Here is a 21742-nt window from a genome sequence, read left to right as displayed (position 1 = left end):
AAAGAGCATTAAAGATCATCTACTCCAAATTCCCTCTTTATACAGGGGAGAGATCTGAAGCCTGGGATCTCTCCCAGATAGGAAAGGGATAGCCCACAGTTACATTGCTAGTTAGTAGTAGAGCTAAAACTGGAACCCAATTCTCTGGACTCTTGAGAGTAGTTTTGAAACCTGGCAGCTCATTAGAAAAATCTAGTCTAGAAAATTTATCTTAAAGAGCAAAAAGCTAAGAATGGGAAGCAAGACTCATGTGAACCCAGATCTGTTTGGACTGGTTTATTCCTATCCCAAATACCTGCACTTGTGTAGCCTCCGATTATAGGGGCTTAAGCTTGTGAGTTTAGTGCCAGCAGACAACTTTCTCGTTCTTTAGAAGGCCATTCCAACAAAAAGTGGGCTAGCTGCCTCTGGAAACATTTAGGTCCAGTTTTGCTAGGAAGCAAACAATCATGTGGGGGCTGTTTCTAGTGCAGGGTAGGGAAGAAGGGGGTTGGGGTGTGGGGTTGGGGAGGAGACTGTTCCCATCGCATGCTTTGAGAATCTTCCCCCTCTTGCTGCCAACTGTACAGTGACTCTGAAAAGCGGCTGAAAGAGGAGGAGGAGGAGGCTCTGTTCACACATGAAAGGCTAAGTCACTTAGGTTGTATCACACACTCACCCATAATTACCCCATATTCCTCTAAATTATCCACACCAGGATGGACAGATCTCTCCTTCCTGCCACAATTTTCCCTAAAGTTGTGGACCTCTGATGACATCGAAACTGATCTAACATAGTAATTTTGTTCTGGGGTAGCTGGCCCACTCTTGTCTCCTTCTGTGATCTGTAAGCCCTACTGAAGGGACCAACTTGATTGCCTTATGTGTTCTATGTGACCATCCAGCTACAGCTGGTTGAACCAGAATCAGATCCTGTCTCAATGTTGAACAATCTATTGGCTGGTCAGCAGCCAATCAGATTCACCCTCTTGAGAATTTCAAGTATGTGCTGCACAGCCAGAATGCAATCAGAGCTCAAAGGTTACTGAGAGTTAGGAACTTTACCTACAGTCAATGCTGTGAACAGGCTGAAGTTATTAAGAGGCAGAGATGCTTCTTGAACAAACTGCAGAGAGAAAAATGGCCCAAATGTATAAATAGATGAGACCATAGAGACACCATAGAGGCCCCAGAGAAAGAGAATCAAAGGGAGGGACTATAAGTCATTTTAAAGAGGGCTTGGATGGCTATGAAAACAGAGCTCTTAAGGTTATAATAAGATTGAAATTTTCCGTAGGATGCTGTAGTCATGCAATAGTGCTGTTTTCTTGTGGAGATAGAAGACTTAGACACTCATAATCATGACATTTCATTCATAATAATCCATGATTGGAGGTGTGGGAAAGTGAATAGGTATCTCACAGTTTAAAAAGGGAGAGAGAGGAAAAGAGAAAAAGAGGGGGTGGGGGGGAGAGAGAGAGAGACAGAGAGAGAGAGAGAGAGAGAGAGAGAGAGAGAGAGAATACCTCGAGCCCTAACAGTTCAGATTTCCCAGATTCAATTTTCAAAAGGAGACTGGCTGCACTTTATTTCCATGAGCTGTCTTAGAACCTTACATTGACTACCTCGTTCATTTTGGTTTGCTTTTCTGTCCTTTGCATGCAGCAAATTCATCCTAAAATTCATTTATCTTCATGTAATCTGATTTCCTTGTATTATAAAAATGCTCACTCCCAAGTCTCCAAGGGATAGTCCTGGAGTTGGTTGTGGTGTCTATCTAAATCTCCACAGTTCCCCTGACAATTGGCCTTGGCAGAATGAAAGACCATTAAGAAGCTGAGCAAGGCGAGGAAGGAGGAAAGCTTCACCTCTGTAACTGCATGTAATGTTTCCTGGAGAAAATGAGCCCCGGAGCTGAAAGAAGGCATCTAGTTAGAGCTACACAGTGCCTTTCACTGACCTGGTGTGGTCCCCAGAGAGAAAGTGCTGTGTGTTTCCTAAACTGGTTCCTTTACTCATTCCATAAACATTTACTGTACACAGATATGGGCCTGACCCTGGGTTTGGCGCTAAGGAAGCAGATAAATACAACACTAAACCTTCACTACATCATGAATTTCTTCTCATGGTTTAGTGGAGACACTTTGGCATTCTGTTGGTACTGCAACAAAACGGTCTGCCTTCTATGAGAGTTATTTATCTCTGTGTCGGCCTCTTCTTTGAGACAAAGAGTCTGGAAAGAACAGGGACCCTGGGTTATCATCTCTCCTTTCCTCCGCTGAAACTAATGCTGAGCCTGGCACTCAAAAAGTGACTGGAGAATTGGCTACCAGGTTTGGGCTGTGGATTTGAACTGTGTTGCTCCTCCCCGCCCACTGATGGCCACCCTGGCCCTCTCCTCCCCGTCCACTGATGGCCACCCTGGCCCTCTCCTCCCTGCCCACTGATGGCCACCCTGGCCCTCTCCTCCCCGCCCACTGATGGCCACCCTGGCCCTCTCCTCCCCGCCCACTGATGGCCACCCTGGCCCTCTTCTCCCTGCCCACTGATGGCCACCCTAGCCCTCTCCAGCAAATCATGGAACTATGTGCTCCTGGTCACAGTGGGAGGCTAAGGAGCATTGAGGAATGTGGATAAACCACTCAAATTCATTTTGGGGGAAGAGCTCAAAGCACATGACCACTGGATATGGGTTAGTGGTATCTGTAGGGAGGTGCCCTGGAACTTATAGATAAAGCCACTCACCTAGAAGTAGAGCAGGTAACAAAACTAGTTGTCCCTAAGTTCTCTGGATGCCATGAGTTTTCTGAGGGAGTCATCCAAATTTCAGAGTCGGCACTGGTGGTAGAGAGGACTCTAAACACTCCCAGAACCAACCCAGGAACATAAGGAGCTTCCTTAGGACTAAAATGTTATTAAGAACTTAATGTGGAAGTCAGAGCCAGAGCAATCAGGCAACAGAAAGAAATAAAAGGCATCCAAATTGGAAAAGAGGAAGTCAAATTATTTCTGTTCACTGATGATATGATCTCATATCTAGAAAGCCCTAAGGACTCCTCCAAAAAAACTCTTTGATTTGATAAATAAATTCAGTAAAATTTCAGGATACAAAATCAACATACAAAAATCAGTAAGATTTCTATATGCCAGTAAAACTCAAGCTGAGAAGCAAATCCAGAACACAATCCCATTTACAATAGCCACCAAAAAAAATTACCTAGGAATATATTTAACCAAGGAGGTAATACTATTCAGCCAAAAAAAGAATGAAATCTCAATGAGGAAAACTACAAAACACTGATGAAAGAAACTGTAGATGATATAAACAAATAGAAAAATATCTCATGCTCATAGATTGAAAGAATTAATATTGTTAAAATGACCATGCTTCCCAAAGCAATCTACGGATTCAATGCAATCCTTATCAAAATGCCATTGTCATTTTTCACATAATTAGAAAAAACAAGCCTAAAATTCATATGAGACTTAAAAAGAGCCCGAATAGCCAAAGCAATCCTAAGCAAAAGTAGCAAAGCTGGAGCCATTACACTACCTGACCTCAAATTATACTACTGGGCTATAGCAACCAAAACAGCATAGCATGGGCATAGAAATAGACATATAGATCAATAGAACAGAATTTGAAAACCCAGAAATAAAGCCACATATCTACAGCCAACTGATCTTTGAAAATGTCAACAAAAATATACACGAGGGAAAGAATACCTGGGGAAATTGGATTGCTATATGCAGAAGAATACAACTGGACCCCTGTCCCTCGCCATATACAAAAATCAATTCAAGATGGATAAATACTTAAATATAAGGCTTGAAACTACAAAAATACTAGAAGAAAACCCAGGGAAAACTCTTCTGGACATTGATCTAGGCGAAGAATTCATTACTAAGACCTCAAAAGCACATGCAATAAAAACAAAAATAGACAACTAGAACTTAACTAAAAAATTTCTGGACAGCAAAAGAAATAATCAACAGAGTGAACAGATGACATGCAGAATGGAAGAAAATATTTGCAAACTATGCATCTAATAGGAGACTGATGTCCAGAATTTACAAGGAACTCAAACAGCAACAAAAGCAAAAAACAAATAACCCCATTAAAAAGTAGGCAAAGGAAATGAATAGACATTTTCAAAAGAAGACATACAAATGGCCAAGAAGCATATGAAAAAAATGGTCACCATCACTAATCATCAGGTTTTAATGCAAATTAAAACCACAATGAAGTATCATCTTATGTTAATCAGAATAGTTATTATTAAAAAGTCAAAAAAATAGATGTTGGTGAGGATGCAGAGAACAAGGAATGCTTATACACTATTGGTGGGAATGCAAATTAGTACAACCTTTATGGAAAAGAGTATGGCTATTTCTCAAAGAACTAAAAACAGAACTACCATTTGATCCAGCACTTCTACTACTGGTTATCTACCCAAAGGAGAAGAAATCATTATATAAAAAAGATACTTGCACTTGTATGTTTATCACAATAGCAAAAATAGGGAATCAACCTGAGTGTCCATCAATGGAGGGCTGGATAAAGAAAATGTAATATGTATATACCATGGAATACTATTCAGCCACTTAAAAAAGAATGAAATTGGCTGCACACGCGTGTAATCCCAGCACTTTGGGAGGCCGAGGCGGTTGGATCATGAAGTCAGGAGATCAAGACCATCCTGGCTAACACAGTGAAACCCCGTCTCTACTAAAAATACAAAAAATTAGCCAGGCATGGTGGCACAGGCCTGTGGTCTCCACCCAGGAGGTGGAGGTTGCAGTGAGCTGAGATCACACCACTGCACTCCAGCCTCGGTGACAGAATGAGACTCTGTCTCAAAAAAAAAAAAAAAAAAGAAAGAAAGAAAGAAAAGAAAAAAGAAATCATGTATTTTTCAACAAAATGGATGGTACTAGAGATCTTAAGTGAAGAAAACCCAGAAACAAATTCAAATACCACACGTTCTTTTATAAATGGGAGCTAAATAATGTTTACAGCTGGACACAGAGTGTGGAATGATAGACATTGAAGACACTGAAGGATGGGAGTATGGGAGTGGAGTGAGGGATGAGACACTGCTTAATGGGTACAATGTACATTATTCAGGTAAAGGTTACACTAAAAGCTCAGACTTCACGACTACATAATATATCCATGTGAAAAAACTTATATCCTTTCAATTTATTTTAAAAAAAAAAGATAAGGAAAAAAGGACCTTAGTGCTCTGTGATCTTTATACGTGAAGAATGGGTTAATACAAAATGGCTGGGTTTTCATGGTGTTCAGGTAAACAGGACACCTCGACCAGAGAGAGGAAGAGAATTTCAGTGTCTCCAGCTTTTTCAGAAGGAGAGGGAGCCCTGACTAGCCCCCATGGGTACCTGGACTTCTTGAAAGGACTTTTTCTGGAGTGAAGACATAAGTACCTAGCTCCCATGGCATAATATATTGACCATCAAAAGCATAAACCAACCCCCGTGCCCCACATTCTGCCTCAGGACCACCCAGTTCAGCCTGTTTGAGTTCTATTTCTCATGACAATTCTGATTTACCATTAATCTCTTAGGAGGCTCATTGGCATGTGTTAGTCCTATAGTGCATCTAAATGCAAGAGCATCATCTTCAGGCAGAGAGAGCAGGACATTTTGTATTCAACACATCTTAGAACAGCCCTAAGAGCTTAGTATCTCACACAGGAATAGTGCCTCATGTCACCAAGCCAAAAACAAATTAAAGACTGACAAACATGGGCCTTCAAGGGGAAGACTGCAAAAGTGAGTTGATAACAGACAGTTGCCACCAGAAGTTCTCAACAGTGCTGAGAGCTGGGTCATATGTATATACCAATACCACCCACACATTTTTAATTATTAGAGACTCAAATTTCACCAAATTGCAAAGGACATGTAAACTGTCTTCTTCTGAAGCCTCTGCTTTCAGCATTACCTTCTACCCCACATCCCGCTGAAATCTAAATTTAGCCATCTGTTTTCACCATTCCAATAATCACAGGGACTTAGGCTTACTTGATAGCGGTGATAACGTAAGTGAAGTCAAGAAAGAACACACATCATTAAAAATGTTCAGGGCCAGCCAAATGCCTTTGAAATCACTTGCTTTTTAGCTGGAAATGTGAAATAGCATAGTGGCAGCTTGATGCCCACAACATCAGGAGGATAATAGAAATGTAATGCTATTCCCTGTGTCACTTTTAATGCCACAGGCAACTCTGGGCTCTAACAAATTAACATTGGGAAGTTCTTTTCTTTAAGAAAGAAGAAAATAAGTTTTATTGGTGAAATGGACAGCCCACCACATTTCTTATTCCATCACCTTACCTGTCCCTGAGGTAGCCCATCTGCTACCCACCTTGGAGTGCTTCCTCTCCAAATGAAACTTACGGCCTTCATCTTCTTTCAATACCAAGATCTATAAAGTCTGACATTCAAGTCAGTGGCATTGCCATGGGAGCTGAGAGTGACAGTGCTCCTATCTCCAAAACCTGGTACACTTTGTTCTAAACCAGATTCCAGGAAGGTCAGAGTGAGAAGTAACATCGTAAAAGGCCCCAGACCCAGCACCCCCAGGAAAGGGGACAGGAGCAGAGCCCTCTTAATTAAATGTAGGCTAACTCTAAAAGGTTTTATATGGCTCTGTGCTATAAGTTGTATGACCTCACTAGGTGCAGATTTATAAGACCCTTTCTTTTTATGTGCAGTGTTATTAGAAGAATTCTTGGCCTGGGCATGATGGCTCATGGGCCAGGCACACTGGCTCATGCCTGTGATCCCAGCACCTCGGGAGACTGAGGCAAAATTGCTTGAGCCCCAGAGTTTGAGAGCAGCCTGGGCAGCTGGTGAAACCCCATCTCTACAAAAATACAAAAAATAGCCGGGTGTAGTGGCTTATGCCTGTAGTCCCAGTTATTTGGCAAGCTGAGGCAGAAGGATCACCTGAACCCAGGAGGTCGAGGCTGCTGTGAGCCATGATCGCATCATTACCCTCCAGCCTGGATGACAGAATGAGATCCTGTTTCAAGAAAAAAGAAAAGAAAAGAACAGACAAGAAAAGAAGGAGGGAGGGAGTGAGGGAGGGAGGGAGGAAGGGAGGAAAAAAAAGAGAATTCTCTAGGGAGAGTCACCAAAGAACATACCAAATGTCCCTTGGGCAGATCACCTTTCTGGACCTCAGTTTCTTTATCCATAGGTTGAGATGATATGAGTCAGTGGTTTTGAACCAGGGTGACTTTGCTTCCTGGGGACATTTGGTATCATCTGGAGATGGAGGTTTTTGGGTTGTAACAATGAGAGGGAGTATGCAGTGCCTCTATCATCCACGGACGCCGCTGATCAGCCTACAATGCACAGGCTCTGTGTGCCCCAACAACAAGCAAGTATTTGGTTTAAAATATCAATTGTGCCAAGGTTGAGAAACCCTGGAGTGGATGATTTCAAAGTTCTCTCCCACCTATAAGATTATCTTCTCTTTGGTGTATTAAAAACCCATGTGAACATGTATAATTGGGATCCCCGGGTTTTAATGGCAAGGCCCAAAATGTATTCCAGGTGCCAGGAAGGCGCCCTGCTTCTGTGCCCATGTCCTGATCTCACCTTCCTAGCAAAGCAGACCCAGGGCCATCTGCTGCGATCGTATCTGTCACCCCAGGGTCAGCAGAACACCTATCATCATGGAAGGCATTCCCAGCTAGAGAAGCTTGATGGGAAGTGGGGACAGAGGTATCACTTGTCACCGGGCTTTTCTAGCTTCCGGGTTCCTCTCATTATCTGGTGAACTCTGTTCCTGTCTATCAACATGCCTGTCAGGGGCCGAACTGCAATCTACCTTCCGTCTCACGTCTATTTCTTTCCTCTTCTGGGACTTAGGTCTGCCAGCTCTGAAGACTCACCTTCCCCGGCGGGGGGACTCAAGCTCTTCATCACTCCACCCCTCAGGCTCGGCTTCATAGTCCTAAAGAGATTTGAGCTGTGGGCTTTTCTTCCAGGATACAAACGCAAGGAAAGGCTTGATGTGCATATCAGTGGAACATCTGTGCCACTTCTCTTTCCTGCACCCATGGCAGACATCACTAATCACCACAAAACTTTTCCCCATTGAGCTGGAGCATGGCTAAACGTGGCTGTCTACAAAGCCACTTCCAGTTGATAGAGTCGACATTCTGATTTTAACCAAGTCGCCATCCTATTCTCTGAACCATCCAAGTGAAGATAATAGGAGTTGGGAGAGATAATGAATGAAATGAAATTCTCAACTAGATTGTAAGTTCCTTGCGGGCAAGGGCAAGTTCTGTCTCATTCACTTGTCTATCCCCAGTATACACAGGAGAGGCCCAATAAACATTTGTTGAATGAATGAAGAGCCTCCCAGTTTGTGGTGTCCCTGAGATGTACGCTCCCCACCTGGATCCCTAAAATTGGAATGGACTCCAATTCATAGCTTGCCATCTGGACTAATGCTGGGTAGAGTGATCCTGGGAAAGGAGAGATTTCAAAAAGTAAAGACGATATAGTGAGCTCTGTTCTCAGGTGTAAACGGGGAATATAGGACTGATGCTTTCTTTTATTTCTAAAAGAGCGATAATGGCTGTGAGAGAGAGTTTTGAAAGAGTCTGGAACCTGTGTCATTTCCCCATGTTAATTTTTTTTTTTTTTTTTTAAATCCCTTTCTTGGTTCCTGTGGTGATTTAAGGGCTTTAGGATTTTTTTTTTTTTTTTTTTTTTTTTTTTTTGAGACAGAGTCTTATTCTGTCACCCGGACTGAAGTGCAGTGGCACGATCTCGGCTCACTGCAACCTCCGTCTCCCGGGTTCAAGTGATTCTCCTGCCTCAGCCTCCCGAGTAGCTGGGATTACAGGTGCCCGCCACTATGCCCAGCTAGTTTTTTGTATTTTTAGTAGAGACGGGGTTTCATCATGTTGGCCAGGCTGGTCTCAATCTCTTGACCTTGTGATCCACCTGCCTCAGCCTCCCAAAGTGCTGGGATTACAGGCATGAACCACTGCACCCGGCCGGAATTTTTAAGCTATCATTTATTGAATGCTGTGTTCCATCAGCTTTGTAAACATTGACCCACTAGATGATCGCAATAGGTTGGTTCTCTTTTTAACCATTTCTCAGAAATCGAGGCACAGAGGGCTTAATTACATGCCCATGATGCCCAACTAGGGGGTGACTAAGTTCAGATTCATACCCAGGCCAGTGTGCCTCCAAAGCTGGTCTTCATAAAGCCCTTCAAACAGAGAGATTCTGCATGCTTGTGCTTGGTGGCCACAGGGTGGGAGATTGTGCTCTGTCTCTCTGCCAAGTTTGAAGACAGAGAGATTCTGGGGGCGGGAGTGGCAATGGGAGAAGCTAAGGGAAGGTCTCTTCCCTGAGACCTTAGGCAAGACAGAAACAAGTCCCATGAAATTGGCGTGGGTAGGAAACAGGTCCTGAGTATACAACTCTGCGAAACCCCTGAGGGGAGAGGCCCAGCTCAGAGGCCCGGGTGAGTCTAGCTCTGGTCCGCTGCCCACAATCCCCTAATCTCCTGCTGCACCATCTCCTGATTGTCTCCCCCAACATTTGGGTGGCCAGATTTAGCAAATAAAAATACAGGATGGCCAGTTAACTTTGCAATTCAAATAACAACAACAAAAAATTTTTTTTAGTGTAAGTATGGCATATTTGGGACAAATACTAAAAAATTATTTGTTGTTTATCTGAAATTCATATTTCATTGACTGTCTTGTATTTTATGCAGCAATTCTATCTACCATCCTTGGCCACCTCCCACGCCATCCCCTGGTCTGCTGCCCTGCTATTCCCAGTGGAAATTCCTGGCCCCACATAGACCAAATTGCTGTGTCACATTCCCTGCCCAGAGCTGCACGGAGATCTTTACCTAGCTCAGTTTCTCCAGGAGCCCTCCTTGAAGCAAACAGTTACATCCCTGAGGACAGGACCGAGAGCATCCCGCCCAAAGTCACTCAGATCCTCCTGGGGGTATTAGGTTCAGGCTCCCTGTGGTGGTGGTGGTGGTGGTACGGGGGGTTCTGGATAGCAAAGTAAAGAAGCTAATGAGACAAGAAACCTTGCCTCATAGTTTGGAAAACTTCATCACTTCCCTGGGTCTGGGCCAAAGCAATCATTTTAAGGTGCTTGGAGCGGGGAAGGGGGACTGAGAGGAGGGTGGTTTGCTGCGGGTTTCTCCTCCCAGACTTGCCAGCTGCAGACAGGATAGGTTAATGAGCCGTGGAAGCAGAATTCACCCAGGAAATGATGTGGGGCCACCCTACACCTGTTCCCAAAGGCTGTGGAGCTCCAGGCTTGGAATGAGTGAAATCTGAAAACTCACTACCTATTTGGGGGCTCCCACTCCTCTCTTCAGACATAAACAGAGAGATGGGAAAGGACTTGGCAGGAACCCATGGATTGAGGAGGATAGCAATGAGGGCAGGAAGAGGGAAGGGGAATTAGAGGAGCTGTGCTTTATCTGACTCCCCACATAGGTACACACACACACACACACACACACACACACACACACTGCACTTACAGCTCAGGAGCTGGGGAACTGAGTTCTCATGCCTGTTCTGCGGCTCATGGTGAGCCAGTTGCTTCCCTTGTCTAGGCCTCAGTTTGCTCATGTATACATTTTAGGAGAAGGGCTAGAATCTTTCGGGCCCTGCCTGCAAAGGTCCAGGAATTTGCTATCCCCACCCAAGTATGAACTCTCTGAGAGCAGGGATTTGGCTTCAATCTCGTGGATGACTGGTCACCCGAAACCCAGCCAGCCTCAGGGAGGGTCCAGCAATGCTGGCTTCTGCTGCTGCTGCTGTCCCTAGAGCTGAAGACTGGCCACAAAACCAGAGGCATTTCCTAATGTGTGAGCCTCTGCACTGGCAGAGGCTGCACGGGAACCAGAAGCCTAAATTCCCAAGCAGGCAAATTACCCAGTGAGCACCCTGCACCCTAGTGCCTCGGGATCAGTCCAGGAGATGGGGCAGAGGAGGACACATCTGCCAGGTGGCTCCCAGGGTCCCACCCCCGAGTCATTCTTATACCCAGCGCCACTGTGAATGTCTTCCGCTTTAGCTTAATTAAGCCATCTGCCCACATTAAATGGTAAATTATCTCAATCACTCCCTGGATCCCAGAGGGGAGAAAGAGATGAAAGGGAAATGCCATCCCTTGAGTGGAGCTGGAGGACTCTGCCCCGCCTGTGATGACTTCTGCCTCAGCGAGGACAGCCTCCAGTGTTTACAAATCCTTCCGTGTCCTTGAAACTCTAACTCCACCTGTCATCTCTCTGCTTCTTTCTTTTCCTATAGGGAGGAGCGAGGCTCTTGCATGTCTGACCATGGGTAGGAATAAAGATGAGAGCTTTTCTGTTTTTCCTCTACCTGAGGGGTGCTTGAGTGTCTGTAATGTTGCTCTCTTCCAATAAGCCTGTTATTTTTTGCACCCCTGTCAGCTCTCAGTTCTGCTGAGGAAGCCCTGTGCTCCCAGTGAAGTGACCTGTGAACACCACTCTGCTCTGCAGGCATGTGGCCAGAGGCTGGAGGATGGAGGGATCTCATTACAGGCATCTGTGGGGTAAGTGGGGAGGTGTCTCCTAGGGTAGAAGCACCTTCTTCGAAGGGTTGCTGTGGGCCAGGGGATGGCCCTCGCTTGGCTTTGCAGTTCCAGACATTGGATTTATAAGCATGCTCATAGTTGTTCAGGTTCAAGAATCATTGACTTACAGTCACTAAATCCCTAAGAGACTGATGAACCTGAGTCCAGTAAAAAACTGGGGGACATGACTTAAAAGAGATTGACTCACAATCACAAACTTCTAAGAGACTGAGTGTCTTAGTTCATTTTGTGTTGCTATAGCAGAATACCCAAGGCTAAGTAATTTATAAAGAAAAGAGGGTACATTTAGCTCATGGTTCTGCAGGCTGGAAGGTTCAAGAAGCATAGTGCTGGCATCTGCTTGGCTTCTGTGTGGGCTTTCCTACTGTGTTAAGACATGGTGGAAGATCAAAGGGGAAGTGGCCATGTGCAGAGAGGCAAATTTCAAGGAGTGTCCTTGTTCTATTAAAGCCCCCTCTCAAGGGAGCATTCCTGTGAGAACTAGTTCAGTCTCACAGAGAGCAAGCACTGACTGCCACCAAACCATTTATGAGAGATCTGTCCCCACCTGTCACTGAGCCCCACTTCCCAAGACCACCACATTGGGGATCATTTTCAACATGCATTTTGGTGGGGTCAAACTCAAACCATAGCACTAAGGAGCCCAAGGTAAATGTAAAATGGTGACAATTCCTACCAAGTATTCCCTTTTTGGTATCAAGCTTACCCAGAAAACTAATAACCAGAAGATTGCTTACTGAGTTCAGAACAAAGAGACATTAGGTCAGGGGATAGGAAATTATGATTAGCTATGTCTGGTCCAGAGCCAGTTGTCTCTCTCAGTGGAACTGGAGACACACTAACTGGTTGTATTATTTGACTGCCCCTTTTCTGGACACCCAGCAGACCCAGATCTTCCAGTTGCTCTACACTTCCTTCAGTCAGACTGGGGACTACTGACTGGGCCCCAGCTCTCTTTAGCTACATTTAGTCCTGATGACTTTTTCTGGACTTGGATACTTCTCAGTCTCTTCATTATGCATTTATAAAGCATCATTTAGAATGGGTCTTTTCTAGGTATGGCTAATGCTTAGCTGTTGTACTTTCTTGAAAATGATTGAAGTCCCAGGTTCTGTCAATCTCTTTCTGTAGTTCCCTAGCTACACAGTTATTTTAAAGAATCATTTCTGTAGCTCCCTAGCTACACAGTTATTTTAAAGAATCATAAGTCATGCCCCTGGATCTCAGATAGACTTCGTATGCTGTTTCAGGGCACATTGGGCTTCTGCTGAAGCATCACTCAATGGAGCCACTTGCTAACTGTGTTACTTTGGGAACAACACTAAGCCTCCACAAGCCTTGGTTCCCTTGGGATAAAATGGGGATATTAATGATGATCTCACAGGGATACAAAGATCAAGGGAAATGGCCAAGTGTTATATCTTGATCATGTATCAAAATGGGCTGTGATCTCCTTACAGTGACTGTCATCACTCAGGAGCCTCAAGGGATGCTTTCCCAGACAGAAATAGTCTTGGGAATATGCTTAATTTGTTTATTCATGAAACATTTATCAAGCACCTACTGTGTGACAAGCATGGCACTTGCAGTGATAGAATAAATTTTCTTAAATGCTGAAATAATTACTTTACCATGAGAAGTGAGGATAGTACATTGACAACTAATATGGGGAACTTATTGTGTGCCAGATGGAACTAATTGCAGATATCATTTTATTGAGTTCACACAATAGTCAAATGAGGTAGACACTTTTACTATGCCCACTTTGCAGATTAGCACACTGAGCTAATCAAATTCTTTAAGGTCAGACAGCTTGTATGTGGTATAATTAGAACCCTGATCTGAGTGGCTGCAAAGATCATGCTCTCAACTAAACTCCAGAGAGGGATAGATTACAAGTGCAAAATCAAGATTGGTACAGACTAGACCCTCTTGCACGGTGTGTGTGATTTTCTTGCATGGTTATTAAATGTAATGTGTTGTATTCAAACATGACTGTGAGTTTAAGGCTACAATGTTTGGGTGGGTAAAAGGAGGATCTGCTTCAATAGGGTGAATAGTGAAGAAAGAGCCCATAATGGAGACAAAGAGGATTATCAGACTAGAATTCAGGAGGCAGAGGGAATCCCCCATGTAGGTGTGGCCTCCTGGAACGTTAAGTGCAAAGGCAGCATCCACCACTTTGAGGTAAGCAGGAATCAGGAAGTGGGGAAGGGGTGGTAGGTCAGGGAGACCTGCCATCTCTCTTAATAAAATCCCAGACCTCCGAAACCAGCATATAAGGAGACCTGGGCCTCACTGCATCCAACCCAGGGATTCAGACTCCCCTCAGGGATGTTGACAATGCTGCCTCTCTCATGGGGCCTCACATCTAAAGGTCCAGCCCTTGTGTCTAAAGGACAAAAGATTGTCTTTAAAGCCTATTGCTGGGTGGGTAGGGTGTCTTGAAGTCATGTTCTATGGTCATATTCTATTGCCTGCATTTAGTTTTTCTCTGTTATTCCTAAGCCTTTAGTCAAGTCTCATGTAACTGGCCCAGCCTGATTTCACCATACGAAAGAAAAGGTCTTGTGTTCAGGCTCTAATTGGAGCATTAAAGAGATTGCAAGCTCCCTTCAGCTTTGTGGAGAGAATGTATTCCAGGTTAGAGCGTCATCTGCATCCTCATCAGAAGATGTGCTGGAATGGCCTTGTCACCACAGGACTGCCATGAAGCCTGTGAAGTTCATGGAATCAGTCTAAGGCCCCAACCCACCCTCAGGCCCCAGCAGCGGATGCCCTGCTCTCAGATTCCCATAATGGTTCCAGGTGGTGACCATTACCCAGTACCACACTTTCCAGACTGTGCTCATCTCAGGGGCCAGCCTGACAAACTCATCCCTAGAGTTTGTCAAGAATGCAGAGCCTCAAGCCTACTCCAGACCTCCTGAATCAGAATCTGCATGTTAACAGAGCTCAAATGATTCAGAAGCACATGGAAGTTTGAGAAGCACAGATCCAAGGCAGGGGCTCTTAATCTGGGCCCATGAGCTCAATGGGGGAAAAAATAGTATTACATCTTTATTTTTTTATTTTTATTTTTATTTATTCATTTATTTTGAGACAGAGTCTCGCTCTCTTGCCAGGCTGCGGTGCCACTATCTCGGCTCACTGCAACATCTGCCTCCTGGGTTCAAGTGATTCTCCTATCTTAGCCTCCCAAGTAGCTGGGACTACAGACATGCACCACCACGCCCAGCCAATTTTTGTATTTTTAGTAGAGATGGGGTTTTACCATGTTGGCCAGGATGATCTCGATCTCCTGACTTCGTGATCTGCCTGCCTCGGCTTCCCAAAGTGCTGGGATTACAGGCGTGAGCCACTGCACCTGCCCACATCTTTATTTTTACCAATCACTAACAAAACATTAGGATTTCCTTTCATTTTGGATGTAGGTTGCAAATCACAGAAGTGTGTGCGATACTTGTGGCTTTGTCACCAATAGAAATCATGGATATTTTTGTAACACATTACAGTTGTTTTAGACATCTCAAAATAGCATATATGTTCACCACTACTTCAAAATAACAATAGCTATTAGATCTGAAGTTATATTATACTATATAATATAATAGTAACCAAACTTATGTTATTATATCACAAAACTTGAAAAATATTTTTGGTAAGGATTTCAAAGGACTTGACTTCCCTTATTATCCCATGTGTTTTATTTTCTGCATGAGAAACTTTATTCTGAGAAGGGCTCACCAAGTTGCTGAGGGATCCGTTACACTAAAAAGGCAAAGAACCTGTGCTCTAAGAAGCACAGCAGGGCCGGAATAGTGCTTGGAGAATTTAAGACATGTGGGGCGAGCATAAGTCAATCTGGAAAGCCCCAGAAGTCACATGCCGCCACGGACAGGCAGCCTTCAGAGCAGACCTGACTGGCAGCTAGTGGTCTGCTTCGATGGCTTCTTCATTCTCCCTTCATTAAAAAGTGGGTTTGATAAAGCCCGTGCTAAGGAATAAAACCAAGATTCCAAGTAGGGAAGATTGCTGTTGTCAGCCCAGCAAGAAAATCAGGGACCCAACTGAAAGAGTATCAAAGATTGTTCCTTTTATCAGTCCCTCTCTATTTCCCCACAGTGATCCACAGAAAAACACTTAAAAGGAAAATCACCTGTGTGCCTGTCTTTAGGGGCAGAAAGGAAGGAGCCAGTAGGGACACCAGCTCCCTTTGCTGTGAGGAGAGTCCTGGGGAATGAGAGTGGGTGGTGGTAGCTTTAAAAAGAAGATCCTGGCCAGGAGCAGTGGCTCATGCCTGTAATCCCAGCACTCTGAGAGGCTGAGGCGGGTGGATCACCTGAGGTCAGGAGATTGACACTAGCCTGGCCAACATGGTGAAACCCCATCTCTACTAAAAGTAAAAAACTTAGCCGAATGTGGTGGCGCACCTGTAATCCCAGCTACTGGGAGGCTGAGGCAGGAGAATCACTTGAACCTGGGAGGTGGAGGTTGCAATGAGCTGAGATCGTGCCACTGCATTGCACTCCAGCCTGGGTGACAGAGCGAGACTCCATCTCAAAAAAAAAAAAAAAAAAAAAAAAAAGAAAGAAAGAAAAGAAAAGAAAAGAAAAGAAAAGAAATCCCTTTACACAGTGTTAGGCATAAGTAAAACATAAATAAATAAAAATAAAAAGAAGATCCCATGGTGGGGGAGCAGCATCCCTAGGCCTGAGAGAATGGTGGGGGTGTCTGGGTGAGATGTGACCCTGAGGCCAACAGCAGGCCTGAGCTGGTTGGTCCCCAGAATTCTCTTGAGGAGGGGGAAGTGGCCACTCCTAAAAAAAGCTCCTCTGGCAAGAGTGTAATGGAAGGGATATTAAGATCAGGGGTCAGTGCTTCTCCCTGGGTCCTCAGCTGGAGGCAGGGTGGGCACAATGAACCATTCCAGGAGCTGGGATGGACCAACAGCCCTGTGCTCATTGAGGGCCTTGAAAACATGGTCCTATAGGGCTCCTGGCAAAGATGCTTTGGGCCAACAATGGGGCTCTCTAGGGTAAGACTAACCTCATGCTGTCCTTTATGAATAATGATAATAACTTCACAAACTGTTTAATATTTTAGACTTTTCAAAGTTGCCTTAAAGCAACCTTATATGGGAGTGGAAAGAGACCAAAACTGAAATCTACTTCTGCCCATGGAAAAAAAATAAATAAAGAAAGAACGCCATAGCCAAATTTATTTGGCCCTCTTGAGCTTCAGTTCTTTCCATCTGACTGATGGGGATAATAATAGCTGAGGAACCTGCTCAGTGATTTGTGTGCAGATCAAATGGCACATGGGCATGAAAGACGAGGGCTTTGCCATGGAAGTGGAAGGTCCTATTTTATGTGAGCACTGTCACCTCCTGTATGAGTTTCCTAGTGCTGCTGTAATAAAGTGCCACAGTCAGTGACCTAAACCACAGGAATGTATTGGCTCACTGTTCTGGAGGCTGCAAGTCCAAGATCAAGGCATTAGCAGGGTTGGTTCCTTCTGAGGGCTGTGCCTCTTCCTTCGCTTCTAGTGGTGGGCTGGCAACTGTTGGAGTTTCTCAGCAAGTGGAGGCATCACCGTGACCTCTGCCTTCATCTTCACATAGTGTTCTTCTTGGTAGGGTCTCTGTGTCCAATTTCTCCTTTTTATAAGGACACCAGTCATACTGGAGTAGGGGCCTACCCAAATCTAATAAGACCTTATCTTAGCTAATTACATTGCAACAACCCCATTTCTAAACAAGGCCATAGAGTGAGGGAGGGGTGGGACTTCACAATTTGAGTTTGGGGCCAACACAATTCAGCCCATAACACTCCATTAGCCCACTGATGCTCCTTGGCCGTGGGTAGCCCAGAACACACAGGTCAGGTACAGAGGATGGAGCAGGGTGGAGGAGTTCCAACTCTTCTAGGCAGATTCTGCTCTCAGATCAATTGAGGTCTTCTACTATCTCTTTTATTAAACACTTAAACATTTATTAAACATCTACATTATGCCAGATATAGAGAATATAAAATGAATAAATTATTGTCCTTAACTTCAAGGGAAAAGAGAGATAGACATGTAAACAAATCATTGCAAGGCAGCATGATTCACACAATAAGAGATTTGTGTGGCAAAAAAGATGGAGTCCAGGACAGGATTGTCAAGGAGGGCTCTTAGGAGGTGGCAACATTGGAACTAAATCTTGAAGACAACTAGGGATTTTCCAGGCAGACAAAAGGCAGAGACATTTCAACTAAACTGAAAGCACCACAGCACAGAAGTGTAAGAGCCTGGCTTGGGTAATTGGTTGGGCTAGAGATGGGAGCAATGGGAGATAGGAGTCAGAGGTAGGTTAGGGCCAGGTTAAGGGGGTTGTCCACCAACCTAAAGAATGCAAACTTTAGAATGGAAATCCTATAGGACCACCATTGAAAACTTACTATGCTGTAAGTTCTGAAAAGACAATGATCTCATTGGTTGTGGGAGATGAGGCCAGAGTGCTAACATAGCAGACACTCAATATATACGCAATAAACACATGAATGAATGAATGAATGAATGAATGAATGAATGAATGAATGGTTTTAAGCAGCAGAGTGGTATGAGAGTCTTAAGAGTAGGGTGCACATGGAAGCAGATAAACACAGTCAGGATAATTTGCTGTACACCAGGCAAGTCCTGTGAGGACCTAAATAGCCTCCAAGAAGAGCAGAAACATGTGGCCTTCAGTGGGGTAGGAAAGAGTGAAAAAGGTGAAAATAGTGGTACATCTGTAGGGGTCTTAAGACTGATTTTTTTTTTTTTTTGAGACAGGGTCTCGCTCTGTTGCCCAGGCTTGGGTGCAGTCATACGATCTTGGCTCACTGCAACCTCTGCCTCCTGGGCTCAAGCAATCCTCACACCTCGGCCTCCTGACTAGCTGGGACCACAGGTGCACCAGGAATACAAAAATTGGCCACCATGTCCAGCTAATTTTTGTATTCTTTGTAGAGGTGGGGTTTCACCATGTCACCCAGGCTGGTCTCAAACTCCTGGGCTCAAGGGATCCTCCTGCCTCGGCCTCCCAAAGTGCTGGGATTATAGGTGTGAGCCACTGCACCCAGCCTTAAGGTTTGAATTTGGAGGACTTCCTGCCCCAGATCTCGGCCATCTCTGGGGAGATACTTCCTGAGGGAAAGGAAAGAAGAGGCTGTAGGAGGTGCTCTTGCTGAGGAGCACTGAGACCAGCAAAGAGCAGGAGGAGCTAAGAACGGAGCTCAGCTGCCCCAAGGCCAAAAGGGAGATAGATGCTCGACTGTGGGCCTGCACTCAGCTTGGGGAACTTGGAATGCAATAGAAGGAAAAAGGGGGCTATAGTGGGTTGAATAGTGTCTCCTCAAAATTCATGTCTACCCAGAACCTTGAAACGTGACCTCATTTGGAAACGGGGTCTTTGCAGATGTGAAATGAGATCATACTGAATTAGAATGGGCCCTAAATCCAATGATAGGTGCCATCATAAGAGACAGGAAAGGACGCAGACACACAGGGAGGAGGACCATGTGAAGAAGGAAGCAGAGACTGGAGCTGTGCTGCCACAAGCCAGGGAAGGCCAGGAGCCACCAGGAGCAGGAACAGGCAAGGAAGTGCCGTCACAGAGAGCAAGGCCCCACCAACACCTTCATTTTGGACTTCTGGCCTGTGGAACGATGAGAGAATACATTTTCCATTGTTTTAAGCCCTTAAACATGTGGTACTTTGTTATGGCAGCCCCAGAAAACTCATACAGAGTCAGAATACAAGGGGCTGGTGAAGGTTAGGTCAAATGGTCAACCATGGAGTAGGGACCCAGGCAGGAAAAGAAGGGACATCAGGAGGGACTGGTAGACTCAGAGAGGTTTAGGGCTGAAGGTTTTGAGGAAGAATGACAGGTTTGGGGAAAAGCTGAATGAACAGATTTATATCCTGAAGGTGGTATATTTAAAATTAAGATTTTAGAGGTGTCTGTTAGACAAGAAGATGTAAACAACAACAGAGATTTCAGCGGTGGAACAGTTCCAGGCGATTATAGGTATAATCAGATTAATCTCTTTTTTAGTGGAGAAAAGCTACCTGACCAACAGATTTACCCAACCTGGCAAGACAATTTACCCTCCTTGGAATCTGCATTTTAAATCCAAGGACTAAAGAAGAGCCTACGTTCTTCTGAGAAATTACTATTAGCTCCCTTCATGTCGAGGCTTTCAGACACTGCCTGGGAGTTTTGTGTTTTAGGAAGGTCATGGGGTGGGGGACAAGGTCTCAAATTTCAGTCTGTGGGTGAGACTTCCCAGGCCTGGCCCAGGCTTTCAGAGAAAGGCACCCCCCGGAGGTTTTCAGAAAGGTGTGTTTGTCTGAAGACCCCTGGGACATTAGATGGCAGAGAAAATAAAACCCACCAAAATGGCAAGGCAGAGCTGGGCCATTTGAGGAAATTCAGAAGGAAAAACTCCCAACAGAATCTTAAGGTAATAAAGTGACACCTCTGGTGCAAGCCAGAGAAATTCTCAGAGTTGCCCTGGGGCCAGGAATTACTCAATTAAATAGCAAAAGCCCAAAGGGAAATGGAGAAACAGTACCTCTTCCTCCTTTACCTGAAGCTCTGCTCCCCCTATTCCCTTTACCCCATATGCCCTCTGCCAGCAGCTTCTCCCTGCAGGCCCTACCCTTAGACCAGTCTGCCATCACATCCCAGCTGTCAGTACATTCCTCCTTTCCGGCGAGGACACCAGCACTGATTGATCTTCTCTCCTCCTGCTCCTCTCTGGCCCTGGTCCAGGCTGTTTCCTATCACTTTCTCCTTGGAGCATTCTAGCTGATCTTTCCTATCACTTTCCCCCAGGGCGGGGAAGGGTCTCACTTCCACCTTCTTAAGATATTGTCTCCTATGATATATTTATTTTTTCTTTTTTAGCTATCTCCTACCGAGAGGGTGGTCTCTTACTATTTAAACAGAAAAGAGTGTTTATTTTGAGGGAGAGTGGACAGGCAATAAGGAAGCTACATTTATTTCCTTACACAGTGCCTGAGCCAAGAGGACTCTGGCCCTAGTATCCACGTGACCAGAGCATCCTCAAGCCCACCCTTCAGCCCCTGCACTGTCCCCCACAGGCGTTTGCATTTGCCAGCCCAAGACTGTCAGGGGCATACCCCTCTGACTACGTCCTCACACTCTACATTTAGCTCATTCTCCTCTCCCTGTGGCATCCTGGGCACCACTTCGTCCTCTCCCTCTCCCCAGCCCTTTCTCCAAATCCCCCAAGTGGGAGGGATAGTTGGGAGCAGAAAGCATTTTAGCTTTTACAAGCCTGGTGCAAGGATCTGCTAAGAGCTATTCCAAGGACCATGTTTGCCAGAACAGATTTTGTATTTAATCAATGAAGGTGTTTCTCTCCCAGCAGACAGCTAATCGCCAAGAGCCTCACATTCATCTTCTCTTGGTATTTACTCAGATGGGAAAAGTGGCTCCTCTTACCCTTACTGCCTGAAGATCGTTCTTCCTTTCCCCAGCTTCTCCCCATTCACATCGGGGAACTGTACTATTCGACCAGCTCTCTCCTGTGGGAAGAGTCAGAGGCGGGTGAGAGGATGATGACCTGGGGAGGCAAAGTGACAGAATATGTCAAAGAGCAGTGACAGTCTCTAGGTTGTAAGCTGCCTGGGATGGCATGGGGGATGGTGATTATATTGAGTCACCACTGATGAAATATTTATTGAGCTGTGAAGGAAACACTCCAGGGTAAAGCAGAGAAGCAGTAACTGATTTAAGATGCAGAAGTTCAAGTACTCACACCATTGCCTCACTGTGCAGGAACAGCAAGTTCTTTACCTCCTCTGGGTGTCAGCTCATAGGCCTGGGCTATCGGGGCTGGAAGGGAGCAGAGAGAACCTTTATTGGAACCTCACCTATTAAAGATGGGGCATTTGTGGGTTGCTGATGAGAAAACCTGAAAAAACCTACTCCTCTACAGCAGGTTGAATTCATGACCTGAAGCTGAATGCTTCCAGCATGTTCGTTCAGGGTGTAGATGGGAATAAAGTATCTTTGCAATGCTCTGTTCCCTCCGTCTCCCCAGACATCTGA

General features: G+C 45.0%; 1 protein-coding gene and 1 long non-coding RNA gene across 2 annotated transcripts in view; both read left to right on the top strand.

Moving 5' to 3' along the window:
* KCNC4 (potassium voltage-gated channel subfamily C member 4) overlaps positions 1-8343 on the top strand; it is a 68591-nt gene extending 60248 nt beyond the window's left edge. The window contains exon 4 of the mRNA XM_073008497.1: positions 7885-8343. Coding sequence (XP_072864598.1) covers positions 7885-7967 — 83 coding nt within the window. The 3' untranslated portion in view covers positions 7968-8343. The remainder of the gene's footprint in view (positions 1-7884) is intronic.
* A 3130-nt stretch (positions 8344-11473) lies between these two features.
* The window catches only part of LOC103224252 (uncharacterized), a 32844-nt gene continuing 22575 nt past the window's right edge, over positions 11474-21742 (top strand). Inside the window, exon 1 of the long non-coding RNA XR_494037.3 lies at positions 11474-11595. This is a non-coding gene — a long non-coding RNA (uncharacterized lncRNA). The remainder of the gene's footprint in view (positions 11596-21742) is intronic.

The sequence above is a fragment of the Chlorocebus sabaeus genome, chromosome 20 (genome assembly GCF_047675955.1).
Source record: "Chlorocebus sabaeus isolate Y175 chromosome 20, mChlSab1.0.hap1, whole genome shotgun sequence".
NCBI lineage: Eukaryota > Metazoa > Chordata > Mammalia > Primates > Cercopithecidae > Chlorocebus > Chlorocebus sabaeus.
This window is presented reverse-complemented; position numbering and strand designations above follow the sequence as displayed.